This window comes from Pseudorasbora parva, chromosome 8, assembly GCF_024679245.1.
Source record: "Pseudorasbora parva isolate DD20220531a chromosome 8, ASM2467924v1, whole genome shotgun sequence".
NCBI classification, from domain to species: Eukaryota; Metazoa; Chordata; class Actinopteri; order Cypriniformes; family Gobionidae; genus Pseudorasbora; species Pseudorasbora parva.
The window spans coordinates 28,821,454-28,849,084 of record NC_090179.1 but is presented as its reverse complement, the minus strand read 5'-3'; the positions used below and the strand labels follow the sequence as shown (position 1 = coordinate 28,849,084).

Below are 27,631 nucleotides of genomic sequence, written 5' to 3'. Positions count from 1 at the left end.
AGTAAACTTTGAGTATCATTTGAGTATCTCATTGCCGGGCAGAGTGTCCTGGTTTAGTAACCCTAAGAAACGTTACAGGGTTCTCATACTTTTACATATTGTATAAAATTGTATATTGCATGTTTATAGTGCCATGTTAATGTAATTACATGTTTTATTGTGATGCCTACATTGCAAAGCCATTAAAATAATTATTTTTTTGACAAAAGTTTAGGGTCAGTAGGATTTTTATTCAATTTGAAGTTATTGTTTTTATTCAGGTGCAATAAATCAATCAAAAGTAACAGGAAATAATTTTCAGGAAACAAGACAAAATCTAGTAAATACTGTTCTTCTGAAATTTGTAAGAATCCTGTAAAATCAGCTTTGCCATCACAAGAATAAAGATGTGTGAAGAATTACATGTGTGTATGTGTGTGTGTGTGTATATATATATATATATATATATATATATATATATATATATATATATATATATATATATATATATATATAGTTTTTATTTAATTTTTTTACTGTAAATAAATGCAGCCTCTGTGAGCATAAGAGACGTTGTTTTTAAAAAAAAAAACAACTATATCAAATGCACAGTAGAGACCTGCTCAATTTCATTATTGTTTGAACTCTATTTCTTTGCCAGTCCTGTCATGCCCAGACCCAGGCACAGTGGAGCACAGTCGCAGAGTGATGTCAGGCCCGCGTCTCATCGTGGGCTCTACTGTCCAGTACATCTGTAACAAAGGCTACTCGCTGTCAGGAAACAGCCTCCTCTCCTGCTACCACCGTGACTCCACCGGCCCCAAATGGAGCGAGAAACTGCCCAAATGCAATCGTGAGTACCTGATTTTATTCACAAATAAACTCATATATGCACACCTAAAGATCCGCACACATAGTGGTGGTTAACTGTATAATAATTATAATTTAATCAACTTGCAATGAGGTCTTTACAGTATAGTGTACAGTATAAACTTAAAAACCACTGAAGAGACTTTCTTTATTTACAAAAGTAGTAGTGTAAAACGAACTAATGGATATTTGTGAATGTGTTTGTTGGTATATTTGTGTTATATAGCTGATTCGTATGAGCCGTGTAGGAACCCCGGCACTCCCGCCTATACCATTCAGAGCTCCGGGAAGCATGCGTATCAGGCTGGAGAAACCCTGCGCTTCTCCTGCATGAGTGGGTATGAGCTCCAGGGTGAGCCTGTTCTCCGCTGTGTCCCTGGGCACCCTTCCAAATGGAGCCATCCTCCCCCGCTATGCAAAGGTAGTCTGTGTGTTTTGCAATGTTCCTAATGTGTGATCTGCATACTTTATGTGCAAGGACTCTTTTCTGTCTGCAGTGGATGTTTATTTATTGATATGATGTTTCTCTTCAGGGAAGGGAGTGTTTGTTTTGAATAATTGGTATGACAAGCAACATTTTCTCATTTGTTAAAAGCTCTCGCTTTTCTCCCAGCGGTAACACAAGAGTACATTGATGAACGAAGGTTGGATGGTAAGAACTTTTGAATCTTAGAAATGCACATATATTTGTAATCACAGGTATCCATCTCAACTTACTTGATGTATTTGCTGTACTTTGTCCCCTTCTAGTGGCCAGTGCAGATTTCAGTATGGAGGGAGCCAGTGTGGCTGTTTCCATTTTCATCCCAGTGGCCGTAATCATAATTATCATCTTGTCAATATATTTCTACTTTTCAAGGTAAGTGGCCCCCCCAAAAAAATTCTACTCGTTTATACATTACCATCCAAAAGATTTGGGGTTTGGTACTATTCAATCAATCAAAAGTGACAGTTAATATGTTCATAATATTTTTCTTTTGAAAGTTCATCAAATAATCCTAAGAAAACATGTCTTCTTATTTTCAAAGTTGTCAACATAGATAATAATAATAATAAAAATCATGAGCACCAAAACGGCATATTAGAATGATTTCTGAAGGATCGTGTGACACTGGAGAATGGAGTAATGGTTTGCCATCACAGGAAGAAATTACATTTGAGAATATATTCAAATAAAAAAATAGAAAATATCTCACATTTTACTGTATTTTCAATTAAATAAATGTAGTCTTGGAGAGCATTCTTCTTTAAAAAAAACTAACAAAAAAAACTTTGAACATAGTCATGTATGTGTGCATTAGATAATAAATATCAAACCAAATGAGACTTATTTAAATAAAATATAGCACAGTTTACAAACCAAACTTTTTTAAATAATAAAAGTATTTGGATTCCCACGTGAACTTGAGGGTAGAACTGACTTCTTAGTCCATGCTTTAAAAACATCCTTAGAACACACTGGTAAAAGTAATTAGTTAAATGACGTTAGTTTTGAGAAGAGGTCAAACACATTTTGTGTACACATGGCATGTGGTAGAGCTGCACATTTCCTGATTAATTGAGAATCTTATTTTTATTATTATGATTACCATTATTATTATCATGGGCGTCGGAACCATTGTATGTGTATATTTTTTAAGACCAATGATATAGGACCCACTTACTTTTATCGTCTCTAATTCATCAGCACATGTCTATTTACCTACCCCTAACAGATAAACACTTATAATATATAATGAAACAGGTTAGTCGCTTTATTTGACATTTTATAATATTTTCTTACTTTGTATTGAAAATAAATGCCTTTCTGATCTGTTATGTGATGGGAAAAGGGCAGAAGTTGGATTCGAACTTCGGGTCGATTTGCGTCAGAACTTGAAGTTAGCCTTCACTATTGCTGCTGTAAACAATTCTGTATTTTCCATCCTTTTGTCTGGCCCAACCAGACGTTTAGTAAACAAGATGATGTATTTGTACTTAATGTAAATGGCATCTACACCAGTAAATAATTCTGGGAGAGGACACACCCACTTTATTTGTTTTGTTTTTTGCTTCCGCGGCACCCATGATTGTTATTGAATGTTTGAATGAATGATTAAATTACTCAATCAAATAGACTTTGTTTTATTGCTGGATGAATCTTGTCTGGCTTTCACCAGACCAAGCTAAATTTAGAGCTGAACATTGGTCTGGGGAGTCCACTCTGTATTTTCTACTGCACAAGAGGCGTGATAAACAAGCATTACTCGAATAGCTCTGTTTGCAATTGGATAGTCCTTCAACCAATCAGACCACAAGAGGTGTGGTCAAAAGGCAATGACCCATTGTTTCTCTCTAGCCCCTTTCACACTGCACGTCGGACCCGCAATATTCCCCGAACATTGCCGGGTCGCCTTCTGTGTGAAAGCAACCACGTCCCGGGATTGATTACCGAATTCGACCCGGGTCGGGGACCTGGTAATATTGCGGTATTCGACCTGGGACGAGCGCTGTGTGAACAAAAGCCGAAACTAATGCCACAACGTGTACGTAGTTATCGTGCGACTCCTAGAGCTTGTTTTTTCAATAATACAACCCTGCAGTGCCAGAAGAGCTAGTCGGTGTTTTAAACGCAGAGAGTGTTCGTATACATAAGAAACTAAAATTAAACAAGCAGAAATGTGCGCAAACTGGTAAAAAAAGTTGAGACCACGGAGCTCCTGACTATCCGCGCTGAAACTGAGATCGCTCGCCATTATACGTCACATCAGGATGTCACGTGTCAACTCGACCCCGGACCGTTACGGGTTGTGTGTGAAAAGTGCACATATTACGGTATTTCGTTGGCAGTGTGAATGGACCAAATCTAGCAACCCGGGAACAAATGCCGGGTCGCATTATCCGTGTATTTGCCGGAATCGCAGTGTGAAAGGGGCTTCTCTGTCATCGTGTTAAACTTGCCAAGAGCTATAAGCCAGTCTGTGATTGGTTCCCGCAAAAGTGTAATGGAAGCAGTAGAATTTAATTTACAGGTTTTCAGGGTGAATCAGCATTTTTGAAGAATCTCTTGAATGAATGATTACATGTCACACAAAAAAAACAATCTTTGTTGGAAGTCATTACTTTGAAATGTGATTTACTCTATTTTGGTCACTACTGTAGACATTAGTGTTTATATCTGAACTGTTAACCTTTATCTCAGTACTTCTGTCATTATTTGAATTATTGTAACAGAAATAATGATACTGTGTCGTTGTGTTTGTGAAGCTGTTTCATACATGACAACTGCTCTCTCTGGCTCAGCGACATGTTTGTAACAATGATAGTTTAGTTCAAATCACTCTCCTCTTGTTCAGACCAGTGCAAGGCATATAAATTGTTGGTGTCTGTTTGTTTCAGGGTGCAGGGGAAGTCTCTACGGCTGTCATTGTCCACATCACCACAATATGATCACATCAGAGGAGAGTCAGCTTTTGAAAACCCCATTTACGAGACTGCAGTAAGTGAAGCATGTGCTCGCCAAAAGGCCACATTCATCGGCAACCTCCTCACCACTTGTTATAGTAGTGCATTACCACCCATCGCATCCATTTGTAGTGATATTTCATGGCAGGACTGTGAGGTACTCATGTGTTCAGTCTTACAGGTGCACATCTGCACTTTGAACACCATCTGCGTTGCCATATTGTGGGTTCATTTCTGTTATCTAATTAGCTGTAAAGTGCCATTCTGGAGTTGAAATGAAGTGGCGCACAAAGCCACGCCCTCATCATCTCATCATTAGCGATCACACAGATTTACAGAATTATCAGTTGGGCAGCCACAAAAACACCAAAGAGGAAGTGAAAAGACACTTGTAACCTCATTATTGCAGAGTCTATTGGCATATCACAGCCACCTCTGCGTCACCTGCTCTCATTGTTCAATATTTACATTCAGCTCAAAGAGGTAATTCCCCTACATTTACTCCCTTTTATGTTGCACCAACCCTTCTTTCTTCTGTGGAGCACAAAAGGGAGAAATAGAACACAGTGCCCCAAGTGAATGGGGACAGATGCTTGTTGTGCTCCAAAAGTAATTGTAAAAGTATATATATGGTCAAATGGCATCATAAAACTAGTCCATATGACTCTAATACATGTCTTGTGCAAATATTTAATAGATTTAAGTGACAAACAAACCTAAATTAATTTTGTTTTATTTGTCTTATTTGTGTTCTAAAGTTTGGTTTTAGTAAGATTTTTTAAAGAAATTACAACTTCTATTCAACACAGTAAAGTGACAGTAGAGTAGCCTGACAAGCCAGACCCACATCAAGATGTTTGGTCTGGAAACTCACCATTGACAGGGCTCAATCAGAGGGGCGGGATAAACGGTTGTCTTTCAAACTCCCTCTGCACGCAATTGGATATTGCTACAACCAACCAGAGCAACGAAGGTGAAGCCGAGCTCGTTGACAGATTAAACTTTCGCCGTATCCGGTCGGCAAAACTCTAAACACATCTTCCCTTTTTAAGAATGACTTCAGTGCCGTTCTATACTCAGAGAAAAGCTTAACTCCAAGTCTTCCAGAGTCGCGGTCAAAGCTGATTCGAAAGACCGCAGGTCGCCAGTTTTTGTGTTTACTAGAAGCACGCAAGCGCAACTCGGCCCTCGTCATTAGGACCCCACCCACCGACTCTAGACACAATGTGTTTGCCCTGACCAGAGTTTGGCATTTACAGCTCAGAAGTGAATTGAGAGTTGCTAGACGACACTCGCGGCAAATTAGATTTCCTGCCGCTAGGGTGCATCTAGATTTCTAGGCTAACAGTAGAGTGCCATTTGTTACAAAATATTTTTTCATTGCAAACAAATGCTATTTTTTTGTGTGTGTTTTTTACTTAAGACTTATAGTTTAGCAAATACATTTATATTTTTATGAAAAATCCTGAAAAAGTTATGTTTCACGGTTTCCACAAAAATAAAAAGCAGCACAACTGTTTTCAGCACTGATAATGATAAGAGGTGTTTTTGAGCAGCAAATCAGCCTTGGTGAACAAGAGACTTTGTTTAAAAAAATATTTTTAAAATCTTACTGACCCTAAGATTTTTAAAAGATAGTTTATGTATTTTTGTTTTATTTATGCTCAATTCTGAAGTATACTTTGGCATCAAATTACTGGAAAAATCCAGTAATTTCAGGAAAGGTGCCTTTTCAAGCACAGCAGCTTTGTTTTATGGCTCTGACATTTTTACATGTACCTTGGTAAGCATAAGAGACATTTTAAAAACATTAAAAAATATATTTGACCCTCATATACTAACATAGTGCTTGTATGTGAAGAAATGTTGCACCAGGTTTCATAATAACGATGCCAGATCTGATTTTGCATGTTGCATCACATTTAATGTGACAATCAACAACCAGTGAAATTTGGCAGTTTGAATATGCAGAAGTTCAAATGAGTATGGGAAAGAGCTTCATACAGGTTTAGAATTACATGAAAGTGAGTAAATTATGAAAATATATTTATGAGTTGATCGCTTTCATTCAGAGAAAAATAAATCTGACGCATTTTCACTTACATTTGCACTTTCTCTTCTCTTTCTCTCTATCTGCATCCCTGAAGAACAATGAGGTGAGATTTTGACTGTCAATAGTTATACACTGATATATGGACTTTTTCCCCCAGGCTGCTGCGTGTAGCATGTGTTACAGATAGCAAGTTATTCTCACCTCTTATGTGCTGTGCTAGTGTCCCTCCAGATCTCTCTCTCTCTGTATGCTGAAGCACTCATAACACAGTCCCAGCTGCACTCACTGCCTGCATATACTAAACCACTCAATAACAGTTTCTGGCCCCCAGGGCCAAGTCTGCGTTTGACTGTATGTAAGTGTTTGTGGCTGGACAGAGGAGTGTCTGTCCATGCATGTAGGCTGGTTCCCTACCGCACTAATGCCCTGAAGTCGTGTTCTCGCATTATGCGTGTCAGGAAGTAAAGATGATGCAAACAGGGGATCACAAGCACCTCTCTCTGGTGTAAAGAGACAAGTCTGGGTTTACAAAAGACAGAGACCATCAATATTGTGTTTTGGATATTAAATCTCAGCATTTTATTTCATATGCTTTATTGACTTTGCATGGTCTTTTCCCATAAAGCTTTTTAATACTCATTTAATAATCTACTGTGTTGTGTTCGTTTGTTGGATTACATCACAATGTCACTTCCTAAATCCCACATTGCCCAATAGTTTTTCCATCATGTTTCCATTGCTGACTATTATTTTTACGTTTTTTTTCATGCTTAAGTTGCATGGTATTTTTGATTTGTACAGAGACCTATGATTCAAAGCAGCCACCAGAGGTACTCTCTAGGATTCTGTTGTAAAGAAAGAGCCTGTAAGGAGAGTTGATCAGTGGAATAGCATCACATGGACGAGGCAGAGAAGGTTTGAACCACTGGTGTAGGGCGTCTCCATCTTTAGCATCTCTTTCATGTTGTGTTTAAAGCCAGCATTGGTTTTCATTTTCCCACCCCTCACAAAATGAAATGATATCAAACATATATATATATCTATGAATGTTTATATTATATTTGATATGTGTTTTTGTTTGGTCCACAGGACACAAGAGAATACGAAGTCTCCATTTAAATAAAACAGCTTGTTTTAGCATGGAGGACCGCAAGCCTTTCTCTGCCTTGTGGAAGATCTTCTCAGCTCCTCTCACATCTTGTGTAGCCAACTCTGCTCTTATTCTCACCTACCTTCTCATCTTTTCTCATCTGCTGTAAATATCACCTTGCTTCTGAGGACTTCCACAAGCGAAGAGTGTGGACAACATGATATTATTTTTGTAGAGCTTCAATAGCATTGTCCTAGCAGAATTGCTTGTACAGTTTTTACCCGTAATTGAGCCAAATTAATTAAGGAATTTAAAAAAAAAAGAGAAAAAAAAGAATGACTGACACTGGGGGAAACCATGTTATTTAGGTGACTGTCTCTCTAAACAGATTTATTTATTTATTTATTTATTTTTAATTGTCACACTTTTGCACTCACAACAACACCCCCGTACAAAAAAAAGTTAAATTGTATGTAATATATTATGTATACTATTAAGTCACATTTTGAGATAAATAAAAAAAATCACAAGTACAAGAAATAGTTGGGGTTGTGAAATATAAACAAAATGATAGAAATTGACATTGAAATTTAAAGTAATTGCACAATATGCAGTTGCAATTGTGTAAAAAGATACAATGACCATTTCATTTTCTGGCAGAGATGAGCTTCCATAGCAATGACATCAATAGTTTGGGCTAGGTATGATTTTTTTAATGTTTTTGAAAGAAATGTCTTATGCTCACCAAGGCAAGATTTACTTTTTAAAATATACAATAAAACTGTAATACTGTGAAATATTATTAAAAAATATTATTATAGTGTTTATTTGAATGTTTTTTTAAAACAGTGACATTTATTCATGTGATCATTTGAGCATCAGTACTTCAGTCTTAAGTGTCACATGATCCTTCAGAAATATTCTAATATACAGATTTGCTGCTCAAGAAACTATTATTATTATCAATGTTGAAAAGAAGTTGCTCCATATTCTTTGGAGACTGTGAATTTTCAGGATTTTTTGATGAATAGAAAGAAGAATGTAAAAGTCTTTACTGCATTTTTCTTTCATTTAATACATCCTTGCTGAACAAAAGTATACATTTCTTTTAAAAAATCAGACTGACTTAAAACTTTTGAATGCTAGTGTATCTGCATATCTTATCCAGATAAATTTGCCATAAATGTAATAGTAATCATAGCATTTCAAACACGAATTCCATCCGGGGGGAAGGGGGAAGGACACACTTTAAAACAGTTGTGTAAAACACTGCAATTACTGAACAAATAAACCTATGCATGATTTACAGGTAATTATTTTATCTTCATTTTCCACTATGAAAATGAGATATTTTAAAGTGATTATAAACCTTAAAATAACATCTGCCAGTTTTATGAAGTGTAGTGTTTTGCATGGAAACTGGTACATCTGTATCCAGTGATGTGAAGTGGGTTTCCTATTTCAGTGGGTTGGTCTTAATAATTTACATTAACCTTAATTATGACTCGCCTGTGTGTACAGTGTCAAACTAAAGCCTGCTGGGAAAGTGCTCTCCATCTGCGCTAAATTCCAGCTTTGGTTGAGTAAGCCAAAAGTCAAAATCTATGTACATAGATGTTCTTGTAAATCATCCCTCCTTCACTGATCAATTGGCTCTGATTTTTTGATTTCCGTTTATTTTTGTATGTTTTTATACATATGGAACAAAATAACAATAGACTGTACTCTTTCAGCAGGCACTCTTAATATATAAATATCTAAGAATGTACATAAAATTTGTATTAGATATGGCTTAAATGTATGTATATATGAGGGTTATCTATTATAGAATAGATCTTTGTTCATCATTTCACACTGTCTGTTAATATCAATGATATGGAGCATCTAAAAGAGTTATGTACTTGGTCTCCATTTGAATGTTGTCCGTATTGATTGAAATATTGTAATTTCAATGTAATTAGCAAAAGCTGCCAAAAACATCACAATTGGTCACATGACAGACTTGCATTGTGAGTGTGCGTTTCAGTGTTTCACTGTCTCCAATTGATCAACAGTGTTTTGGGAACAGAAGTAGGCCTAACAACATTTAATGGAATTCAAGGAACTCGAGTGCATTTTTCAATCTTAAAATATGACATGCATTACATTCATATTTATTCAATTATCCATGAGTGAGCAGTTCATTAATATGAGAAGTGCGGTAATTTACAAGATAATCTGAAAAAGAGTGAAATGAAAAAATTGAGTTTTTTATGTTTTGTTGTGCATTGCATTGCAGGAATTCAGTCAAGCATTCATGGAAGAAATAATATCCTTATTGATTGCTGCCAGAAACTTGGCAGTTTGGGATTATCATGATTCAAAATATATATTTATTTTACTGCACTGTACTGTAATTATTTACCACAACATTGTCAGAGCATATCTTCAATTAAAAATGGTATTCCATTGGACTGGGCTGTTTTATTTGTTTGAGCGAACAATTGTTTACCCGTTTTGGGGAAATATCCTTATGTAGCCTATGATATTTTCGACCGCTCTCAAGAGAAAACATGACCTGCAGGCTTGGAGAGTTGTTCTGTTATTCCGCCTGACTAACGCTAGGGGGAAGCCCTTCCTCTCTCCGTCTCAGTACGCATGCGCAGACTTCATTCCAACCCCGCTTGAGTCGAGTCCGAGGAGGGCAGCGCCAGCCAGTTAGCATAGCTACTAGCAATGGCTTTTCATAACAACACCTCTGCTATTCACTGCTGTCACCTGAACACCATCTGCGAGTGTTTCTGCACATAAGGACCTAACCGCCGACAATCAATCCAGCAGACTTGCTTTGCGAAAGAGAGCGCTATTTTAGTCAGTATGCGATGGGGAAAGACAGCTGTGGATTTCTACACGCATCTTTGCAGGCGACTGCTGCTGAAGCAGAGGATGCTGCTAGGCTAGCGAGCTAGGCCTTTACATCCCACATGAACCCCTCAACACGGCACCAGACAGCAACTTGCATTCAAAATAGGAACAATATTTGCACTTAAATGAGAGTTTGAGCGATTCGTCAGCTCTCGTTTAGCACCAGACCTCCGGCGACCTGTGTGCTTTTGTTTGTTGATAGCGGCTAGCTAGCCGAACACCGAGCAGCCAGTCCGCTATCTTGTTAGATTATCGACAAGTGACCAGTTTAATTTCTCCAGGACGGCTTAAGGACAGCAGATAATCCCCACTGGATTTGGAGAAAGCGATAACTGCTATCGGGTTGTGTGTTCATGCTACATTTCGGCAGTGTGAATGTGGGACAAAATGGAGACCCCGAAGATTCTGTACGATTTGGACACGTCTGGGGGCCTAATGGAGGTAAGCCTGTCTGCCCTTCAGCTGTGCCACAAATCACTGCCTTATGCGAGTTGTACCACAGGAAGGCATATAAGGACTGAATGAATCAGAATGACAGTAAATTGCAGAATGGACGTGGTGAGTTTATGCTGAGCTGGGCCTGTTTTCAGAAACGTGAACAAAACTTGCCATACAGCAGCCGAACAGTTTTCATTGGTGAGCTCACGTGACCAGATCTGATTTTTACATGGAAAAAAAGTTTAATGACCTACTCGTAGTTGAAAGCATTGGTCCTAGAGCCCCCCAGAACTGCACACTCTTGGGGTTTTTCTAAACTAACACCTGATTTTACTACAAAATCCTTAATAGATGTATCGGATTATATCCAAAACCTGCACTGGTAAAGTTGGAAACACCCGTTAAATGTGTGAATAGACTCTCTCCACTGACGTCTGTCACTTAAACATTGAGAGCTTTGTGTAACACTACATGCGTGCTTCAAATATATTTGCCAATCTATTCCAGCAAATTCAACAGCTGCTCGCGCCTCCACGCTCCGAGGATGGAGAGAAGAGACGCAAACCAGAAAGGGAGACCAGAAGAGGAGGCCGAGCCACAAATCACGACACCTGTGATAGCTGCCGTGAGGGAGGAGATCTGCTCTGCTGCGATCACTGTCCGGCTGCATTTCACCTGCAGTGCTGGTATGTTTGCAATGCGTTTTCATAGTTTCAGAGATAAACAATAAGAAGGGGTGGGCCAGTTGACTATTGTTTGGCCTTTTGAAGCTATTTATGTGCAAGTCTGTTTATGCTGCTGATTTTTAAAACATCACAAAACTATTTTGACTTTTATGGTAGTATTGGAAGCACTAGTTCGAGTGGTTAAGTAGTGGTTTGCACACAGTATTTATGAATGTATAGCTGTCAACATAAAAATAAATGAAAAATGACACAACTGTTCTAAAGTGTGAGGATTGTTATAAACGTTTTTGAAGTCTTTCGTGCTTTTGAATGAAAATCATCAATATTGTAAAATATTACAATTTAAAATGTCTTTCTACTTCAATATATTTCAATAAGTAATATATTCCTGTAATTAAAAGCTGAATCCTACTCCAGTCTTCAGTGTCACGTGATCCTTCAGAAATCATTCTAATATAAGATTTGGTGCTTAAGAAACATTTCTTATTAATAATGGTGAAAACAGTGCTTAATATTTTTGTAGAAAAAAATTAATAAAAAGGTAAATCTTTCCTTAAAGGATTAGTTCACCCAAAAATGAAAATTGTCGTCATTTACTCTCCCTCAAGTTGTTCCAAACCTGCATGAATTTCTTTCTTCTGCTAAACACAAAGGAAGATATTTGGAAGAATGTTTGTATATAAGCAGATTTTGACATTGACTACCATAGTATTTTTTCCCTACTACGGTAGTCAATGGGGCTCAAAATCTGCTTATATACGCAGATATTTCTTGAAACACGGGGAAAAACGATCGGATTGTGAAAGCTCTGGCTTTGTGTGGACAGGGCCTTAATGTGTACTTGCTGAATAAAACAATCACTCTAGTTTATATTTGTGGTAATGGTTGAACCTTTACATTTTTTACATTAAGTTCTTTAAAAAGGATTGCAGTAGTATCAGAAAGTCAGTTTTGCAGTTCATCATATGTTCGACATGCAAAAGCTTATCACTGTAGCATAATCACTGTAGATTGCGTGACTGCTAATTTTGCATATTGTTTTATGCACATCACCATTTCCTCTTCCAAAAAGGGCCTAGAAAAGACCGTTTAGAAGTCTTTAGTTCAAGGATTGAGCTTGAGTTAAAGTATTAATGCACTGAGAATGAAAAAATAATTGTTTATTTTTCTGTTTAGTTTCCCTTATCTACATCTCGTGTGGAAGACTACATTTCTCTCATTCTGAAACCACAGCTGTGTCTTAAAGGGATAGTTCATCCAAAAATCCAAATTCTGTTATTTACTCACCCCCAAGTTGTTCCAAACCTGTATTTCTTTCTTGTAGTTCTCTGCTGAACATGAAGATATTTGGAAGAATGTTTGTAAGCAAGCAGATCTAGCCATTGATAACCATAGTATTTTTTCCCCCCACTATGGTAGTCAATACAAAGAAATACAGGTTTGGAGGGTGATTAACTTAATCAAAAGGGTAACTTGAGTAAATGATGACAGAATTTTCATTTTTGGGTGAACTATCCCTTTAATTTCTTTTAATGGGGGTTTTGTTTGATGGGAGTCACAACTGCCACATTTCATTTGATAGCCGTTTAATAATTGTTTTCTGCCATGTCCTAATACGCAAACTCTTAGTTTTGACTGCTCTGTGCTTATCACTGAGGGGAAGTAAATGTATTATTCAAAAACTGTCCTAATTTGTTTTTATTCTTCACACTCAATCAATCCAGCCTTTCTCGGCTGATATAATAGTAATATAGAGTTAGTCTACAATGATTGTATGACAAAAAAAAGATTTGTATTTACATATTTGCTCCATCAAATATTCCAATGAGTCCTTGTGGTTCAGCCTCTTTGAACTTGTAGATTTGTGAAACCAATACAGTTTCAGTGTGATTGCAGCATTATGGTTTTCTTTGCATCTAGCACATTGAATAAAACCTGTGAACTGTCACTGTATTTTTCATGTTAAATGTGTAAAAAGCAGTTTTGTGTTTCTGAACATGTCAAGATTTGTGAAAAGAAATTTTATTCTCTACAGTAATCCGCCTTTGAGCAGAGAGATGCTGCCCCCTGGTGACTGGATGTGTCATCGCTGCAGCGTGCGCAAAAAGGTTGGAGCAGTCATGTTTGCCCTTGCTTTGTCTATGCACATTTAATACATTTAGCAAGGTTTTCTGTGTCAAAATGGTCTTTGGTGGTGGCGGTCGAACAGGGTCATCTACACACAGTTCAAAGTACCCGAGCCACTCTAAGCTCATTACTGACAATAAATCCAAAATGAATGCCAATGAGCCGTTATTATTAATTGAATCCTATTTATTCATGAAATAAAAATCACTGTCAGGACAGATAATAATTAAAAATAACAACAAAGTAATGCATTACATAGAAAAAGTGTCAGGTATCATGTGCACAGATTATTTGACATATAGTCTGTCCTTTTGTCATCACTATCAATTGGATTCAATCGTGCATTTAAATATGGTTGTCAATCCAGAAACTTGGACAATGTGTAGTTGCTAGCTTGAAAAATATATATTATATACAGAAAGTGAGAAAAGTTAGCTGGTATTATAATTACGGAAGCTGTAAATTACAATGTGAGGTACACAAAGCTGTACTCGTGTGAAAACTTATAATTAATGAATATGTTTACGCTGTGCAATGAATCTCTTATTGATGTGTTTATGCTGGTTATAATGAAAGGATTTGCGAGCGTGCAGAATCACGCCAAACAAAAGCTCTGCACTGTTGAAGGGATAGTTCACTTTAAAATGAAAATTGTCATCCTTAACTAATCCTCAAGTAATTTCAAACCTGTATGAATTTCTTTTTTCAGCTGAACACAGCTGAACTGGGAAGATATTTTGAAGAATGTCAGTAACCAAACAGGTTTTTTATTTTAAAAGTGAACTATCCCTTTAAGTGCATTCTGACTAACTTAAACACCTCTGATTGGTCATTGCGTTCACTTTCTCAACAGATATGTCTTTGATTGGCTACAAAGATCAATGCTGCAAAAACACATTATAAATAGAAACCTTTGTTTCACAAAGATTAATTTTGGTGGCTGCCAAAATATTTTAAAGGCAGAAAAACCCCTGCACCAATAATAGTTTCCTGAGGAAGAAATGCATGTCTCCTCCACAAAGGGTATAATTCCAGAAAGCATTGCTTTGTGCACAATTTGATTTCTCAAAGTATCAATAATTAGTCAAATTTCAAAACAAAAAGAATAATATTTCCAACAATTGTGTTCTTTTATTTATATATTTTTCCTATCGAGTATCCTTTAGCTTAGCGGCATGTTAACTGTTGCCTTAGCAACCTTGCTTACTAGTTTTAGTACAGAGCTATACTGTATAATTTTCTGGTTCTGTAGAAGCGTGAGCAGAAGGCAGAGCAGGTGAACGGGGCGCTAGAGCGGCAGCTGTCCAAGCGCTCCTCCTCCCCTGCAGCTGAGCTGGAGCTGGGAACCCTGCGTCTGGACGGACTGCCCTCTGCGGCATCAGGAGGCCTCAGGCTCGCTGTCGCGCAGGTCCGTCTTCTCGAGCGACGCACGAGTAGCCGTCCTGGAACTCCCAATTCCAATGCGTCCACTGACACGCCGACGCCATCAGAACACAACGAGGACGAGGACTTGATGGATGTTGAAGAGGAAGTGCACTGCTCTGAATCCGAGGGCGTCACACCTCGCCTGAAGAAACCTTTTCAGCTGCTGATAGCTGCGGCCATGGAGAGAAACCCCACACAGTTCCAGCTGCCTAATGAGCTTACATGCACCACTTCGCTGCCAGGTGAGACTCACCCACACTTTTGTGCTGTGTTGTTAAAGTGTACATTACATAAACTTTTTGTGTGTGTGTAAATCTACAGGCAGCAGTAAGCGCAGAAGGAAAGAGGAGGCAATAGGCAAGAATGTAAAGAGGCCACAACATGAGCTGGATCCCAGTGGGCTGGTCCCTCTGCCAGTGAAAGTGTGCTTCACCTGTGGCAAGTAAGAGGCCAGCAACTTTTGTGTGTGTGTGTGTGTGTGTGTGTGTGTGTGTGTGTGTGTGTGTGTGTCAGGGCTGGGCATTGGTGCAAATTTCATGATTTGATTAAGTGTTGTCAAAAGTAAAGAGCCCGATACCAAATCAGTACTGAAATGTTAAAAGCTGTAATGCTTTGAGCGCTGTTGAGCTTGAATCGTAAACACCTCTGATTGGCCATTGTGTTCACGCGCTCATCGGATGTGCCTGTGATTGGCTACAATGATCAACGCTCAGCAGTGGTTTGAAGGAACAGAATTATTTGAAAGTGTTTTGAAAGCAGGAGCGTTTGAAAGCACATGCAGGTGTCAACCATCAGACCGGTAGGCTGATAGACGCCTGCATTCAAAAGCTCTTTGTGTATCTTTGCAAGCGCTCTGTGAAAAGCGGCATTGATGTATTTTTACAAAATGTTTGTGAAGCTATTATCTTAGCAGCCAATCACAGACTAATTTGATGAGCGCGTGAGCACAACGACCAGTCAGATGTGTTTAAGAGTCCGCTCAACAGCGCTCAAAGCGTCACATTTTTAAAATGTCGGTACCGATTTGGTATCGCAGTAGGTAATTTTGACAACACTAATTTGATTTCAATTAAATTTGATAGTAAGTAACTGGGGCCTAGGCCTGTCGCGATATTCAATAAATAAATTAATCGTGCAATAAAAAAAAAAGAGCTCGCTAATTTTTCCGGCCACGATAATTTCCATTTGCATGCTTGTTTGTTTTCCTCGTCTCTCTCACTGACTGCACATGCCTCATCCATTGGGAGAGGTGTTTATACTCGACGTGCAGACTCGGTTCCGGTGTGATGAGACGTCATGCTCGACCAGATTCGCCTGGAACTCAAGCTTGTTCAGTTGCGGAGCCGCACACAAAGTTACAAATTTTGATGTGCACACCGGCAAGTGAAATGGGGTCTCGCATACTCTGCGTTGACGTCATATTTGCCGTGCGGTCACGTTGAGTATAAACAAGGCTTATAGGTAGACTGAAGTTGGCCGTTTGATAAATGCAAGTTAATTCTTCAGTTCAATCTTTGTGTGCTAAAAAGGCACATTAGGTCCTGTAGAGATGGCAATACACATTCTCCTTTTTTTGCCAAATAAATGAAAAGCATGTCATCAATGCCTTCTCTCTTGCTGTATCAAAATCTCACCTAGCTTTCCTCAGAGATGGTCAAGTTCAGTTTATGCATGATTACATGATGTTACAATTTTTTTAATACTGTATCCTAAATTGTGGATAATTAAGCTATATATCACATTTTGAGTCCATTTCTTTAGTTTTTTGTTGTTTTGTTAATTTATTGTGGATATTTAAAATGTTTTCTGTATTCAGTTTTAAAGGGTTAGTTCACCCAAAAATGAAAATTATTTCATTAATTACTCATTCTCATGTCGTTGGACACCCGTAACACCTTTGTTCTTCTTCGGAACACAAATGAAGATATTTTAGTTGAAAGCTGATTTCTGAGAAAGGCTTCAGAAAGGCCTCCATTGGCATTCAGTACATTTCCACTGACCCACTCACAAGACCCTTAAAAGGCCCTAAAGACGACATTACAAAGTCCATCTCACTACAGTGGCTGTACAATAATTTTACAATGCAACGGAAATAGTTATTGTGCGCGCATAAATCAAAATAACGAGTTCATCCACATTGTACAGCCATTGTAGTGAGATGGCCTTTTATGGGTTTTGTCAGTGATTCAGGTATTTATGACAAAAATGTAACATTACGTGAAATATTGTTCTCAATCTGTTTTATTGATGTCTTTCCACGGTTAAAACGCTGATTGAGACATAATACAGATTTCGGTAAGTTGTACTGTATATTTCTGCATACCTTCTGATGTTCGTTCACATTCATTTCGTGCTGTAACTCGTAGTAAAGAGGAAGAGAGGATCGGTTCATGTGATGCTAGAACTGAGGCACAACAGCGATCTGTCACACCATATTAAAGAGCGCCAAAACGGTATTTGTTTTAATTTCCTAATAAAATTGACAAAATTTGTTAGTTTCACATCATAAATAAAGCTTATAGCGATTTATTGGATGGGAGGTGAGACAATGTTCTGTTCATTAATCAACTGAAAACAGCATAGACTATAAGATTGGTTATTCACAATGAAAATTTATTAAAATTGTGTGATCGAGATTTATTTTTAGAATGGTGTTGTTATTGTTAACATTGTTAAAAGAACATTGAAAATTAGACGTTGCTTTGGCAACCGAGTTTAAGCACTAAAATGACTAAAAGTAAAGCATTTTTTAAAAACGTATTAAATATGTTAAATATAAGGTAAATAGAAATATTAAAAAACTAATAAAAATGACATGCATTTATTAACAGAATTATTAAAACTTGTACTAAAATTAAAATAAAGCCTGAAAATATAGTAATAAAAGCTAGAGTATTTACAAGATTTTGTATACTGTGTTTGTAAATAAATACTATTAAAATAAGACTGACCCAGAATTTTAATACCATGTAACCCAAATGGAATCTCATATTGATTGTCATCAGTATTGTTGCACAGTGCTTCAGGTTCTCTCTGTCCTCTTTCTCCATAGGAGCTGCAGAGTGGCTCCTCTGATCCAGTGTGATTACTGTGCGCTCCTGTTCCATATGGACTGCCTGGACCCCCCTCTTACTGCCATGCCCACTGGGAGATGGATGTGTCCCAACCACGTAGAGCACATGGTGGTGAGTGGCTCGACATCACTTTCACAAGACACACATTATTTTGGAACCAACAATAGATTACTTTTTTCCCCCTCTGTTTTCTGTTTAAGTTGTAATATTTCAGCTAGCTTGTTTTTTTTCTTTACTTTTGGTTGATTGTGATTTGATTTGTGTGATTTCATTACACTCTCCTGAAATGACGGACTATAAAATGAAAGAGTTGTTTATTTTCATTCTAGCTAAACCAAAAAAACGTGACCCTCAGCACACGTTGCCAGCTTTTCGATCAGTTCCAGGACCGATTGTCGCAACACGCAGTCAAAGTGGACTTCCTGCGGTGGGTTCACCGCCAACACCATCCCAATCGCAGAGGTGTCCGCCACATCAAGAAAAAGACATTGAAGGTGGAGTCTCATAGAGCAACAAAACATGGTTTTTAGAAATCCTTGAAACACCGGGGAAGTTGTTTACTAGGCCTTTTATGTAATTTTATATTGAATATAAGCTTAAATAGCCTGTTGACTGTTAAATTGATTTGACCTTTTAAATGGCTTTAATTCACTGATAAAGAGCCTTTATTTAAATCTTTCCATACAATTAATTTTTTTATGCAAAATGTATAACAATTTATCAAAATGGGCAGTAAATACATTTGTTGCAAAAGATTTCTTTTGGACATTGTATTTATCAAAGAATCCTGAAAACAAATTATCAGTTTACACAAAAATGTTTAGTAGCACTGCTGTGTTCAACATATTATAATAATAAAAATGTGTCTTGAGCAGCAAATCATCATATTAGAATGACACTGAAGGCTGGAGTAATTATGTTGAAAATTTGGCATTGCATCATAGGAATAAGTTACATTTTAAATTATATTAAAATAGAGAACCGTTATTTTAATTCTTGTAATGCTATTTAACAGTATTACTGTTTTGATGTATTTTTGATCAAATAAATGTAGCCTTGGTGAAACTTCTTTTAAAAACATTTAAAAAGAATTTACCGACCCTAATCTTTTGAACAATAATGTACGTTTTAATCATACATTATGACAGTTTATTTGGCTAGAGTAGACTACTCCTGTGAGTGTGATTGTCTATAAAATATATTTTTTTAATCCTCATTCATATTAATCAAGTTGTTGGAAAAACTGGGTAGTTTCATTTAAAGTGCCTTTAAGTATTTTTGCTTTATGACACTGTCACTTTGATATGTATTCATAGGTCCCCAATGCCATTAAAAGTCACTACCAAAACCCCCCTGTGCTCATGGATCAAATGGGCCTTCGCAATGGAGAGCTGGTGACGAATGGTTTCATGGAACAAGAATGTTCTTCGTCTACCAAACATTTAACCAGTGAAGAAGAGCAAGAGGAGGTAAATGCACTGTGAAAAGTGTTTGTATAACCAACTTTACTGCTGTTGTATAAATATAACTGCAAAAGGATTCTGTACCATTCAGGGTTTTTTATTTTATTTTTACTTTCCACAGTGGCTTCGTCATGTCATTGCACTTCAGTGCAGTATTATGAAACATTTATCTGCTAAGCAGATGTCATCTTCCCTCCGGGACTCAGAGCTCAACGATACATCAGACGTGAAGACGCAGGAGTGTATGGAGACGCAGGATCTCAGCGGTACACCAGTTGGCCCCCAGGGGGCCCCTCCGCTGCCCTCTCTGGCCCCCAAACCGCCTGAAAGCTGTCGAGAAAGGTCTTGTCAGGGAGATACTGACAGGCCTGCAGAGAAGGGCACAGGAGTGAATGGACCGGTGGTGTGTGAAGGTAAAACCTGTATGACAGCTGAAACCCCGCACAGACCCAGCAGCCCCGCTAGACTACAAACTCCACTCTCAGAACCAGCGCTGCCCAACCATGTAGACATAAAGACTGAGAGCAGCAGTCCCCTCAGCTCCTGTATGAAGAGAGATACTCCTTCATCTACCAGCCTTGCTTCAGGCGCGTCTGCCCATCATCACAGCTCTGCTGTAGGGAACTCCTCCTTGGGGCAGAACAGCAGCTTGTCATCTCAAACTAAAGGTTTTTGAAGCTACATACTCAATTACATCATTCTGTACATCATACATAATTTCCCTCAGTTATACTCTAAAATTAACAATCTCCTTCCGAGTCTCCGATTCACTGTGTCCTGCAATTAAAATGGACAAGTGTTTTTGCAAAGACCTAGAGACCTAAAAAATACCTTTCTTATATTTCACACAATGTCATTCCAAAAAGTTTTGATCAAAGTCTGTTTGATCAAAAATACAGTTCAAAAGTGTTTGATCCCTTTAAAATCATGCTGATTTGGTGCTCAAGAAACATTTCTTAAAGGGTTAGTCCATCCAAAAATGAAATGTATGTCATTAACGATGTCGTTCCACACCTGTAAGACCTCCATTCATCTTTGGAACACAGTTTAAGGTATTTTATATTTAGTCAGTCGGCGTATATAAAAAATAAATATTTTGTAACATTTTAAAAAGTGATGTCTTCACTGTCACTTTAATTTAATGCGTCATTGCTGAGTAAATGTATAAAAAAATGATTGCTTTAAACGGTAGTGTTTGTTTGGTTTTATTAAATGCTGTCTTATTGCCTGGTTAATACAATAAGGAATGTTTTTCAAGTGTTCCTTCCCCCCCCAAAACTACTAAAATAATGTAAAAAAACTGAATCATCAAGGGAAATCTGAATGAGAAAATGTACTATTCCAACCCCTAATATCTGTTGTCTAAATTGAGACTGCATTGTGTTAAGTTTTGAGTTTTGAGATTGGAACTTTTTCAGTCCATGAAGTATTTTTTTTGGTTTTTCAGAGAACAAAGTGAGTCCTGATGCAGTGTCCGTTGGGAGAGGCTCGACGCTCCCCTCCTCTAAAGGCAGCTTATACAGCTACATCAAGAATGTGGTTGAAGGCGATGCAGGTAAGATTTCTACTTCTACTGGAAATTACTTTCTGTGTATTATGCATCTGCTATGCACGGTGAACCCATTCTTTCCCAGTGGAAATAATAACTGGTTCTGAGGAATGAAACTCTCTGTGTTGTAGAAGTGGACATGAATAAGCTGGATGAGGAGTTGATCAGACTTCTGGCCTGGCAGAGGATCCAGCAGCTGTTGTCTCCTAAATCACTTCAACCCTCGAGTAAATGTGGGATTGCTCCAGCCGCCACTGCCTCTCTGCCCAAACCTTCCCCCCAGACAGAAGGTAACAAAAGTCACTCATCACATCATGCTGAGGCTATGCTAACAGCTCCTCCAGTCATAATACAGCAAGTCTTTTTCTTTTTTTCAGTACAAAAAAGGGATGTGCAAGCTCGAGCAGTACTGTGTCCTTTAACAGGAAAAGGGGCAGCTGTCAGCATGTGCTATAGGACTTTGTACATAGGAACAGGTATGGTTTGCAACAACCGTAAACATAATTGGATTATTTTGAGGTTGCATCATTGATAGCTTGCATGTTTTTTTTCAGGTGCTGAAATGGACGTGTGCCTTACAAACTACGGTCATTGCAATTATGTTTCTGGGAAACATGCCTGCATCTTTTATGATGAAGTGCGTAAAATCCAGTAATTATGCCTCATTGCATTTAATTGTTCAGATTTAACAGATCAAGGGAGATAGATGTTTATAAATGTTATTTAATCTCTTGCAGAACACGAAGCATTATGAGCTTCTGAACTACAGTGAGCATGGGACGACTGTAGATAACGTGCTTTACTCATGTGACTTCTCCGACAAACCAAACATCACTTCACCCAGTGGGCTTGCGTCCAAAGTACAAAACAGCATCAGTGAGTACCAGCCACATCGTTTTTGTAATGGGTGATAGGGCTGCGCGATATATCGAATATTAACAATTATATATCGTAATAATTTTGACAACGGTGTAATGAGAGAAATATATAGCGAAGTGCGGACTCTGACCTGACCTGCACACGCCTTGCAGAAAAAATACGATCGCGATTCAGTATTTTCACGGATTATTAGGCTTGGGTTTGGGTTTGAATGGTCAAAAATTTGTAAAAATGCATGTCCTGGTGAGTATTCAGGTAAACACAGTCGGGATGTCTTTAGTGACTGTATACAGCTGAGGTAACTGGATGCGTGCAGGTCTTAAGCCGGATCTAATACTCTGTTTTATTAATGTAAATCAAACAACATTGAAAAAAAGAAAATGTTTGGCTAAATAATTTTATATATTTATTAAGAATCAGTGTAAAGTTAATTTATAGAGAAGACTAAGTATGTTTTTTTAATATATATTTGATTATTTAATTTCTTTCTTGACTTGCTATATTAAATAGACCTATAGCTGGAAAATAATGCATTGTTTTTGTCATACGTTATAAAAACAGATACAATAAAAAAAATCTATATTGTAATTATAAAAGTACATTTAAAAAAAACATAAAATTTAGGGATGGCACAAAAAAACGATATGCCGATTTATCGCGATATTTCCGGCCGCGAGACGTTATCGATACTCTGGCACCAGGTATTGATTTTTTTTTTTTTTGTATACATAGGCCTACCCACAGCTGCGTTCAGTCGCCATTTTCATCTACGCGCAGTGCTCCAGACTTTAGCCAAATATATACTAGTGTATGTGAATATTAAACTGCAAAATAATAATTAAAAATATTACGGAACTCACACATGTTCTGCGTCTCTGAATGACGGGCCCTGATACATACGCCGCACAGACACACACAAGCATGACACTCGTTGTCTTTTTAGCTTGTGTGCGTGCGCGAGCAACACTCCATAGACAATAAAAGATCAGCGCCTGTCATTCAGAGATGCAGAACATGCATGAGTTCAGTAATATTTAAATAGTATTTTAGTCACTATATGAGGACACAAACTAATTAACCATCGCTTCATGAAATTTTACCATTTCATTTGAGAAAACTGTCATATCATAAGCACAGACACTCAAAGGTCTTCACGGCAACCCGTCAAAATTTGGTTTAACGGGAAGAAATTAGAAATATACTAGGCCACTGTCGTACAGTAGTTTTAGCTACGTCTCTATTTACTGCTAATAATTAGGGCTGTCCTCGACTAAGGATTTAGACATTCGAATCAGAATTGTCGAATCTCTCTATGGTCGACCGATAGTCGAATCATCTGTGTGTGTGTGTGCGAATGGGTTGGGAGGGGCACGACACTAGTCAGCACGCCTTTACAAACGACTGCACACAGCAACAACTTTTAATAAAGCGACCAAAACTGCCTGCCAACTGACAGACGAACTGACAATGGCTTTCTTATTTAGGTTTAAATGAAAGGTAATGTGGTGGATAAACATTCGTAAAACGTTTTCTCATAACATGTTAAAGCCGCAATCGAAATACAGAACATCAAACAAATATATAATAGAACATTTTGATAAATAAACCTAAACAAAATACCTGCCTAGAGAGGAAATGAGCACTGAGTGCATTTACATGCACGTTCTTAAGCCGATTCAGTCCGGTCGCACACCGGACTGAAGCTCAGCGCCGTCTCTCACACCAGACTCGCACATAATACACGCGAGCTCAATTTAGTTAGGGCCCTGATCAGGACATAAGTCAATGGGCTGACTCCCTGATCAGTGCCCTGACTACTGAACTAGGGAGCTGATTGAGACGCAGCCCATTATTATTGAGCACCCTCATATTGCCAAAATGGTATGATCCTCGTTTCATAACACCCGCAAAGATTTGACCATGAGATCGGTGGTTGAATCCGGTCCCGCATATCGATTCTTCGACTATTAGGGGTCACCCCTACTAATAATAATTTTGTTACTTTTACTTGCTCTTTTTATAAACAATGTTTACCTTTAAACAGCATACAGCCTTAAATTTGAATGTTTATGTTGTGGAAATTGCAGTAAATTACAAGAGACAACTTCTCATGTTAAGAGCACACGTACGGTTGTCGTGTATTTTATGAAGAAGAAAAATCTAAACCAAAATGGTGCTGACAAGTCCCACACCATGGTCACCACGCGATCAGAACATTTAAAGGGGCCGCAATCCCTGAACAGTCATGAAAAAAACACACTTTAAGAATAAAGTGATGCATTTATAATCAACAGTGTATAAAACTACGTTTAACAAAAAAGGTGAATTATGTGTCCCATTTACTACCATGTGTTTTTTAGTTATAATTATCATCATAAATAATAAACTTATTGAATGCAATTATATTTTAAAAAAATATTATGGTATTGGTACCAACTACTGGAATTGTGGTATTGTGACTAGTAGTACTACTAGTAATATAAATTTGAGATGTTGCTGATATGATTATTCATAGCAGCAACATAGTAGTAATAGTAGAGATTTGACCATTCTTTACTATAAATCATTTAGCCGCAAAGCTGTTCTCTCTAGCAAATAAGCATTTTTCAAGCATGTGGCTGTTTGATAGCTGTATATGTAGTTATTGAAAATTGTTGCTATTTAAAAAAAATAAATGAACTGTTAGTAAATGAAATACATGATCATATGACTTTTTGGCAACCAAAAAAATTCATTTACAGAATGATATCGTGATATATCGTGGATGATTTTCTTGCAATATATCGTCTGTCACAGTATCGCTGGTATGGTATATCGTTATCGTGGGCAAAATATTGTTATAGTATCGTGAGTTATCCTGTGAATCCCACCCCTAATTAAATTACTCGTATCATGAAATAAGATTTTAGTCATCCCAACCTGTTTACTACATTTAACATTTTGTATTTAAGTTCTATCTATATAGTTTTTGTTGTTTAATAGGGGCAAAAGAAAAACCATGTTTTTTTTATTGTTTAAAAGCAATTGCAAACGTATCAAGATATTTATCGAATATCGTAAAATGTTGATAATATCGAGATATAATTCGTTTTTTAAGATATCGCCCAGCCCTAATGTGCGGTATGGTCATCATAATGCATTGCATCTCATATGGTAAATCTGCAGGAGGAAACAGGTCAAGGAAGCCGCTGGGGGAGGTGTGTGCGGAGGCAGTGCTGATGCCAGCAGGTGCTATGATGAGCAGCCAGGCTCAAGGAGGACCCAAGTCCCCGTGCAACTGTAAAGCCAGCAGCTCCAGCCTGATAGGGGGCAGCGGTGCCGGCTGGGAGGGCACCGCATTACTTCACCACAGCAGCTGCATCAAAGTGGGCTGCATGCAGTTCCTATTCAGCATCACAGAGTTTACTAGCAACCAACCCAAAAAAGAGGATACATCCACTACCGTTAGCCAAGAAGAGACTGAAGTGGTTGACGCACAGACTCCCAAACTCCACCAAATGCCAGTGCTACAGTCCAAGTCTGTATCATAACCCATCCTGTCTTTAAAAAAAACGATGGACCGCAATGCAGTTTGGATAGAGGACCTTTGATAACGCGGTTAATTCATTCATTTGTACTTTGGGTGCTGGGTGTTACGGACAAAGTGTTTGCACATTACATTTCTATCTTTTTTTTTAATTTTTATGCAAAGCCTTTTGACTGAGGAGCAGATGTTTGATTTTCCCCTAAACCTTTCTTGTCGACACCACACCCTGTATACTTTCTGTCAGAACAAGAGGTTTTTATGTACTCTTTTGAACAATATATTTACTCCAAAATATTTTATTTTGTTATAAAAATGTATTGTTCTTTTTTCTGCAGTTTTTGCACACTAGGTAACTATATGCAGAAGTGCATACATGTGCAAATACCTTTGTAGGATTTATTAGCAGAATCATTGATCGTTCTAGATTTCTTCTGGAACTGTCCATTTCTCTGTAGTGTTAGAGCCTCCACACAGCCTTGGTTGTGAAGTTCATTTGTGTATAAAACTAGTTGTTCAACTAAAATTGTCTCTTTTGGTCATGTACATGTGACTGAAGTGTCATTTTGTCAGCAAAGAACATCTGACATGTATGTCATTACATTGTAAATATATAAAGATTTTTAAATAACAGACCATTTTATGATTTTTGTGTATATTAAATAAATTCTCATTTACCTTACCCTTATGTTGTTTCAAATCTGTATGAATTTCTTCTGTGGAACACAAAAGAATGTATCTCGAAGAATGTTGCTAACAAAACCATTTTAGTGACCACTGACTTCCACTGTATGGACAAAACAAGTACTTTTTCAGATTCTCTTTTATATTCCACATTAGAAGGTCAGTTATACAGTTTAGAAACAATATGAGGTAGGCATTTGTGGTGAATTTACTACATTATGCAATTAAAACAACAAAAATAGACAAATGGTCGCTGCACCGATCCTGCAATGCACTGGCCGGTGTTGTCGAATTATGTGACAGCAGTAGGTGCTGTATAATCCTAACCCTACCATCACTACATAGGGCCTGGTTTCACAAACAGGGTTTAGATTAAGCCAGGATTAGAATTGGTTCAATTAGGACATTCAACTTTTAAAAGGTTACTTAGACAAAACAATGGCACTGATATATTTTAAGAGATTGCAAGTTGCTTTCAGTTAAAACACCACAAAGATGCATTTGAGTCTGTGGCTAGGTTTAAGCTTTCTCTGAAACCAGGGGTGTGTATGGTCACATAATCTGGTATAACACTGGGCTTCACACCCTAACCCTATCCTCAACTCTATCCCTCCACCGCATTAGTAGTGATCGCTACTTGCTTTGAAATGGTCCTCTCAACAGAAAGGGCCTCCACTTACCCTCGACAATAAGCACCACCATCACGGCTCGTACAGACCAGGGTCGAAAAGAATTGGTTCTTGTGGTAAAAATGCCTCCGAAATTAATAGAAAAATGCTCCCCCATTTAAGATATAGGACAGAAAATGTTGCTTCTGAGTTTTTGTTTTTAATATTTAAAAAAGCCTATATTTCTGTTCATAATTTAGTATATGAAGGGCTGTTTCCCAAATATCACTATTGAAAAGTGAAGCCTATTGTTTTTATACAACAGTGTTAAATACAGTCTAAATAAACATATAACGTCTGAAAGTTGTGTAATGCTTTTGACCAACTTTTTCCACTCTTGGAGCATTTCTAGCAGGACATTATAATGATTTTTTTTTTTCAATTAAATATTTGCTAAATTATAACCAGCTTAATTTATTTTGTTGTAGCTCAACCATTATACTGCGTATACATGAGTATAATGTATTTTCATGTTATAAGTTTTGTTTATTTCCAACTTAGACTTTTGCATAATGTAGGCTAATATTGAACTGTTTATTTTACGTTTTGATTTAGAACTATTACAACATGTTATCATAAAGGTTAACAGATACAAATAGGCTATACAGCATATCACGTGTTGTTTAAATGTAGGTCCCATACTCCCCTGATTTAAAGGAATGTCCACTATTCTATGTCCCCTGCCTATCCAATATAAGAATTTATCTAATCGCTTTTGTAGCCTAGTTATCGTTAACCAAGTTCATTTACAGTTGCTTCCTCAATAAACAACAAT

At 37.6% G+C, this 27,631-nt stretch overlaps 2 protein-coding genes across 3 annotated transcripts in view; both read left to right on the top strand.

The window, feature by feature from the left end:
• Positions 1 to 9,889, top strand: part of sez6b (seizure related 6 homolog b) — a 244,640-nt gene extending 234,751 nt beyond the window's left edge. Inside the window, exons 13-19 of one of the 2 annotated variants that reach the window (XM_067450669.1) lie at positions 641 to 832; positions 1,076 to 1,270; positions 1,463 to 1,501; positions 1,600 to 1,708; positions 4,228 to 4,327; positions 7,148 to 7,261; positions 7,436 to 9,889. In XM_067450669.1, coding sequence (XP_067306770.1) covers positions 641 to 832; positions 1,076 to 1,270; positions 1,463 to 1,501; positions 1,600 to 1,708; positions 4,228 to 4,327; positions 7,148 to 7,225 — 713 coding nt within the window. In that variant the 3' untranslated portion in view covers positions 7,226 to 7,261; positions 7,436 to 9,889. Of the gene's footprint in view, positions 1 to 640; positions 833 to 1,075; positions 1,271 to 1,444; positions 1,502 to 1,599; positions 1,709 to 4,227; positions 4,328 to 7,147; positions 7,262 to 7,435 lie in introns of both variants that reach the window. The other variant, XM_067450670.1, reaches the window with a different exon arrangement.
• Positions 9,890 to 10,077: 188 nt separating this feature from the next.
• On the top strand, positions 10,078 to 26,137 carry phf12b (PHD finger protein 12b). The gene is made up of 15 exons (XM_067450671.1): positions 10,078 to 10,781; positions 11,286 to 11,464; positions 13,500 to 13,572; positions 14,844 to 15,258; positions 15,338 to 15,458; positions 18,069 to 18,201; positions 18,420 to 18,584; positions 19,407 to 19,559; positions 19,675 to 20,221; positions 21,001 to 21,108; positions 21,234 to 21,392; positions 21,480 to 21,578; positions 21,657 to 21,739; positions 21,840 to 21,978; positions 25,147 to 26,137. Exons 1-15 carry the CDS (start codon positions 10,716 to 10,718, stop codon positions 25,509 to 25,511), a joined length of 2,805 nt encoding a protein of 934 aa, XP_067306772.1. The 5' UTR covers positions 10,078 to 10,715; the 3' UTR covers positions 25,512 to 26,137.
• Positions 26,138 to 27,631: the final 1,494 nt, after the last annotated feature.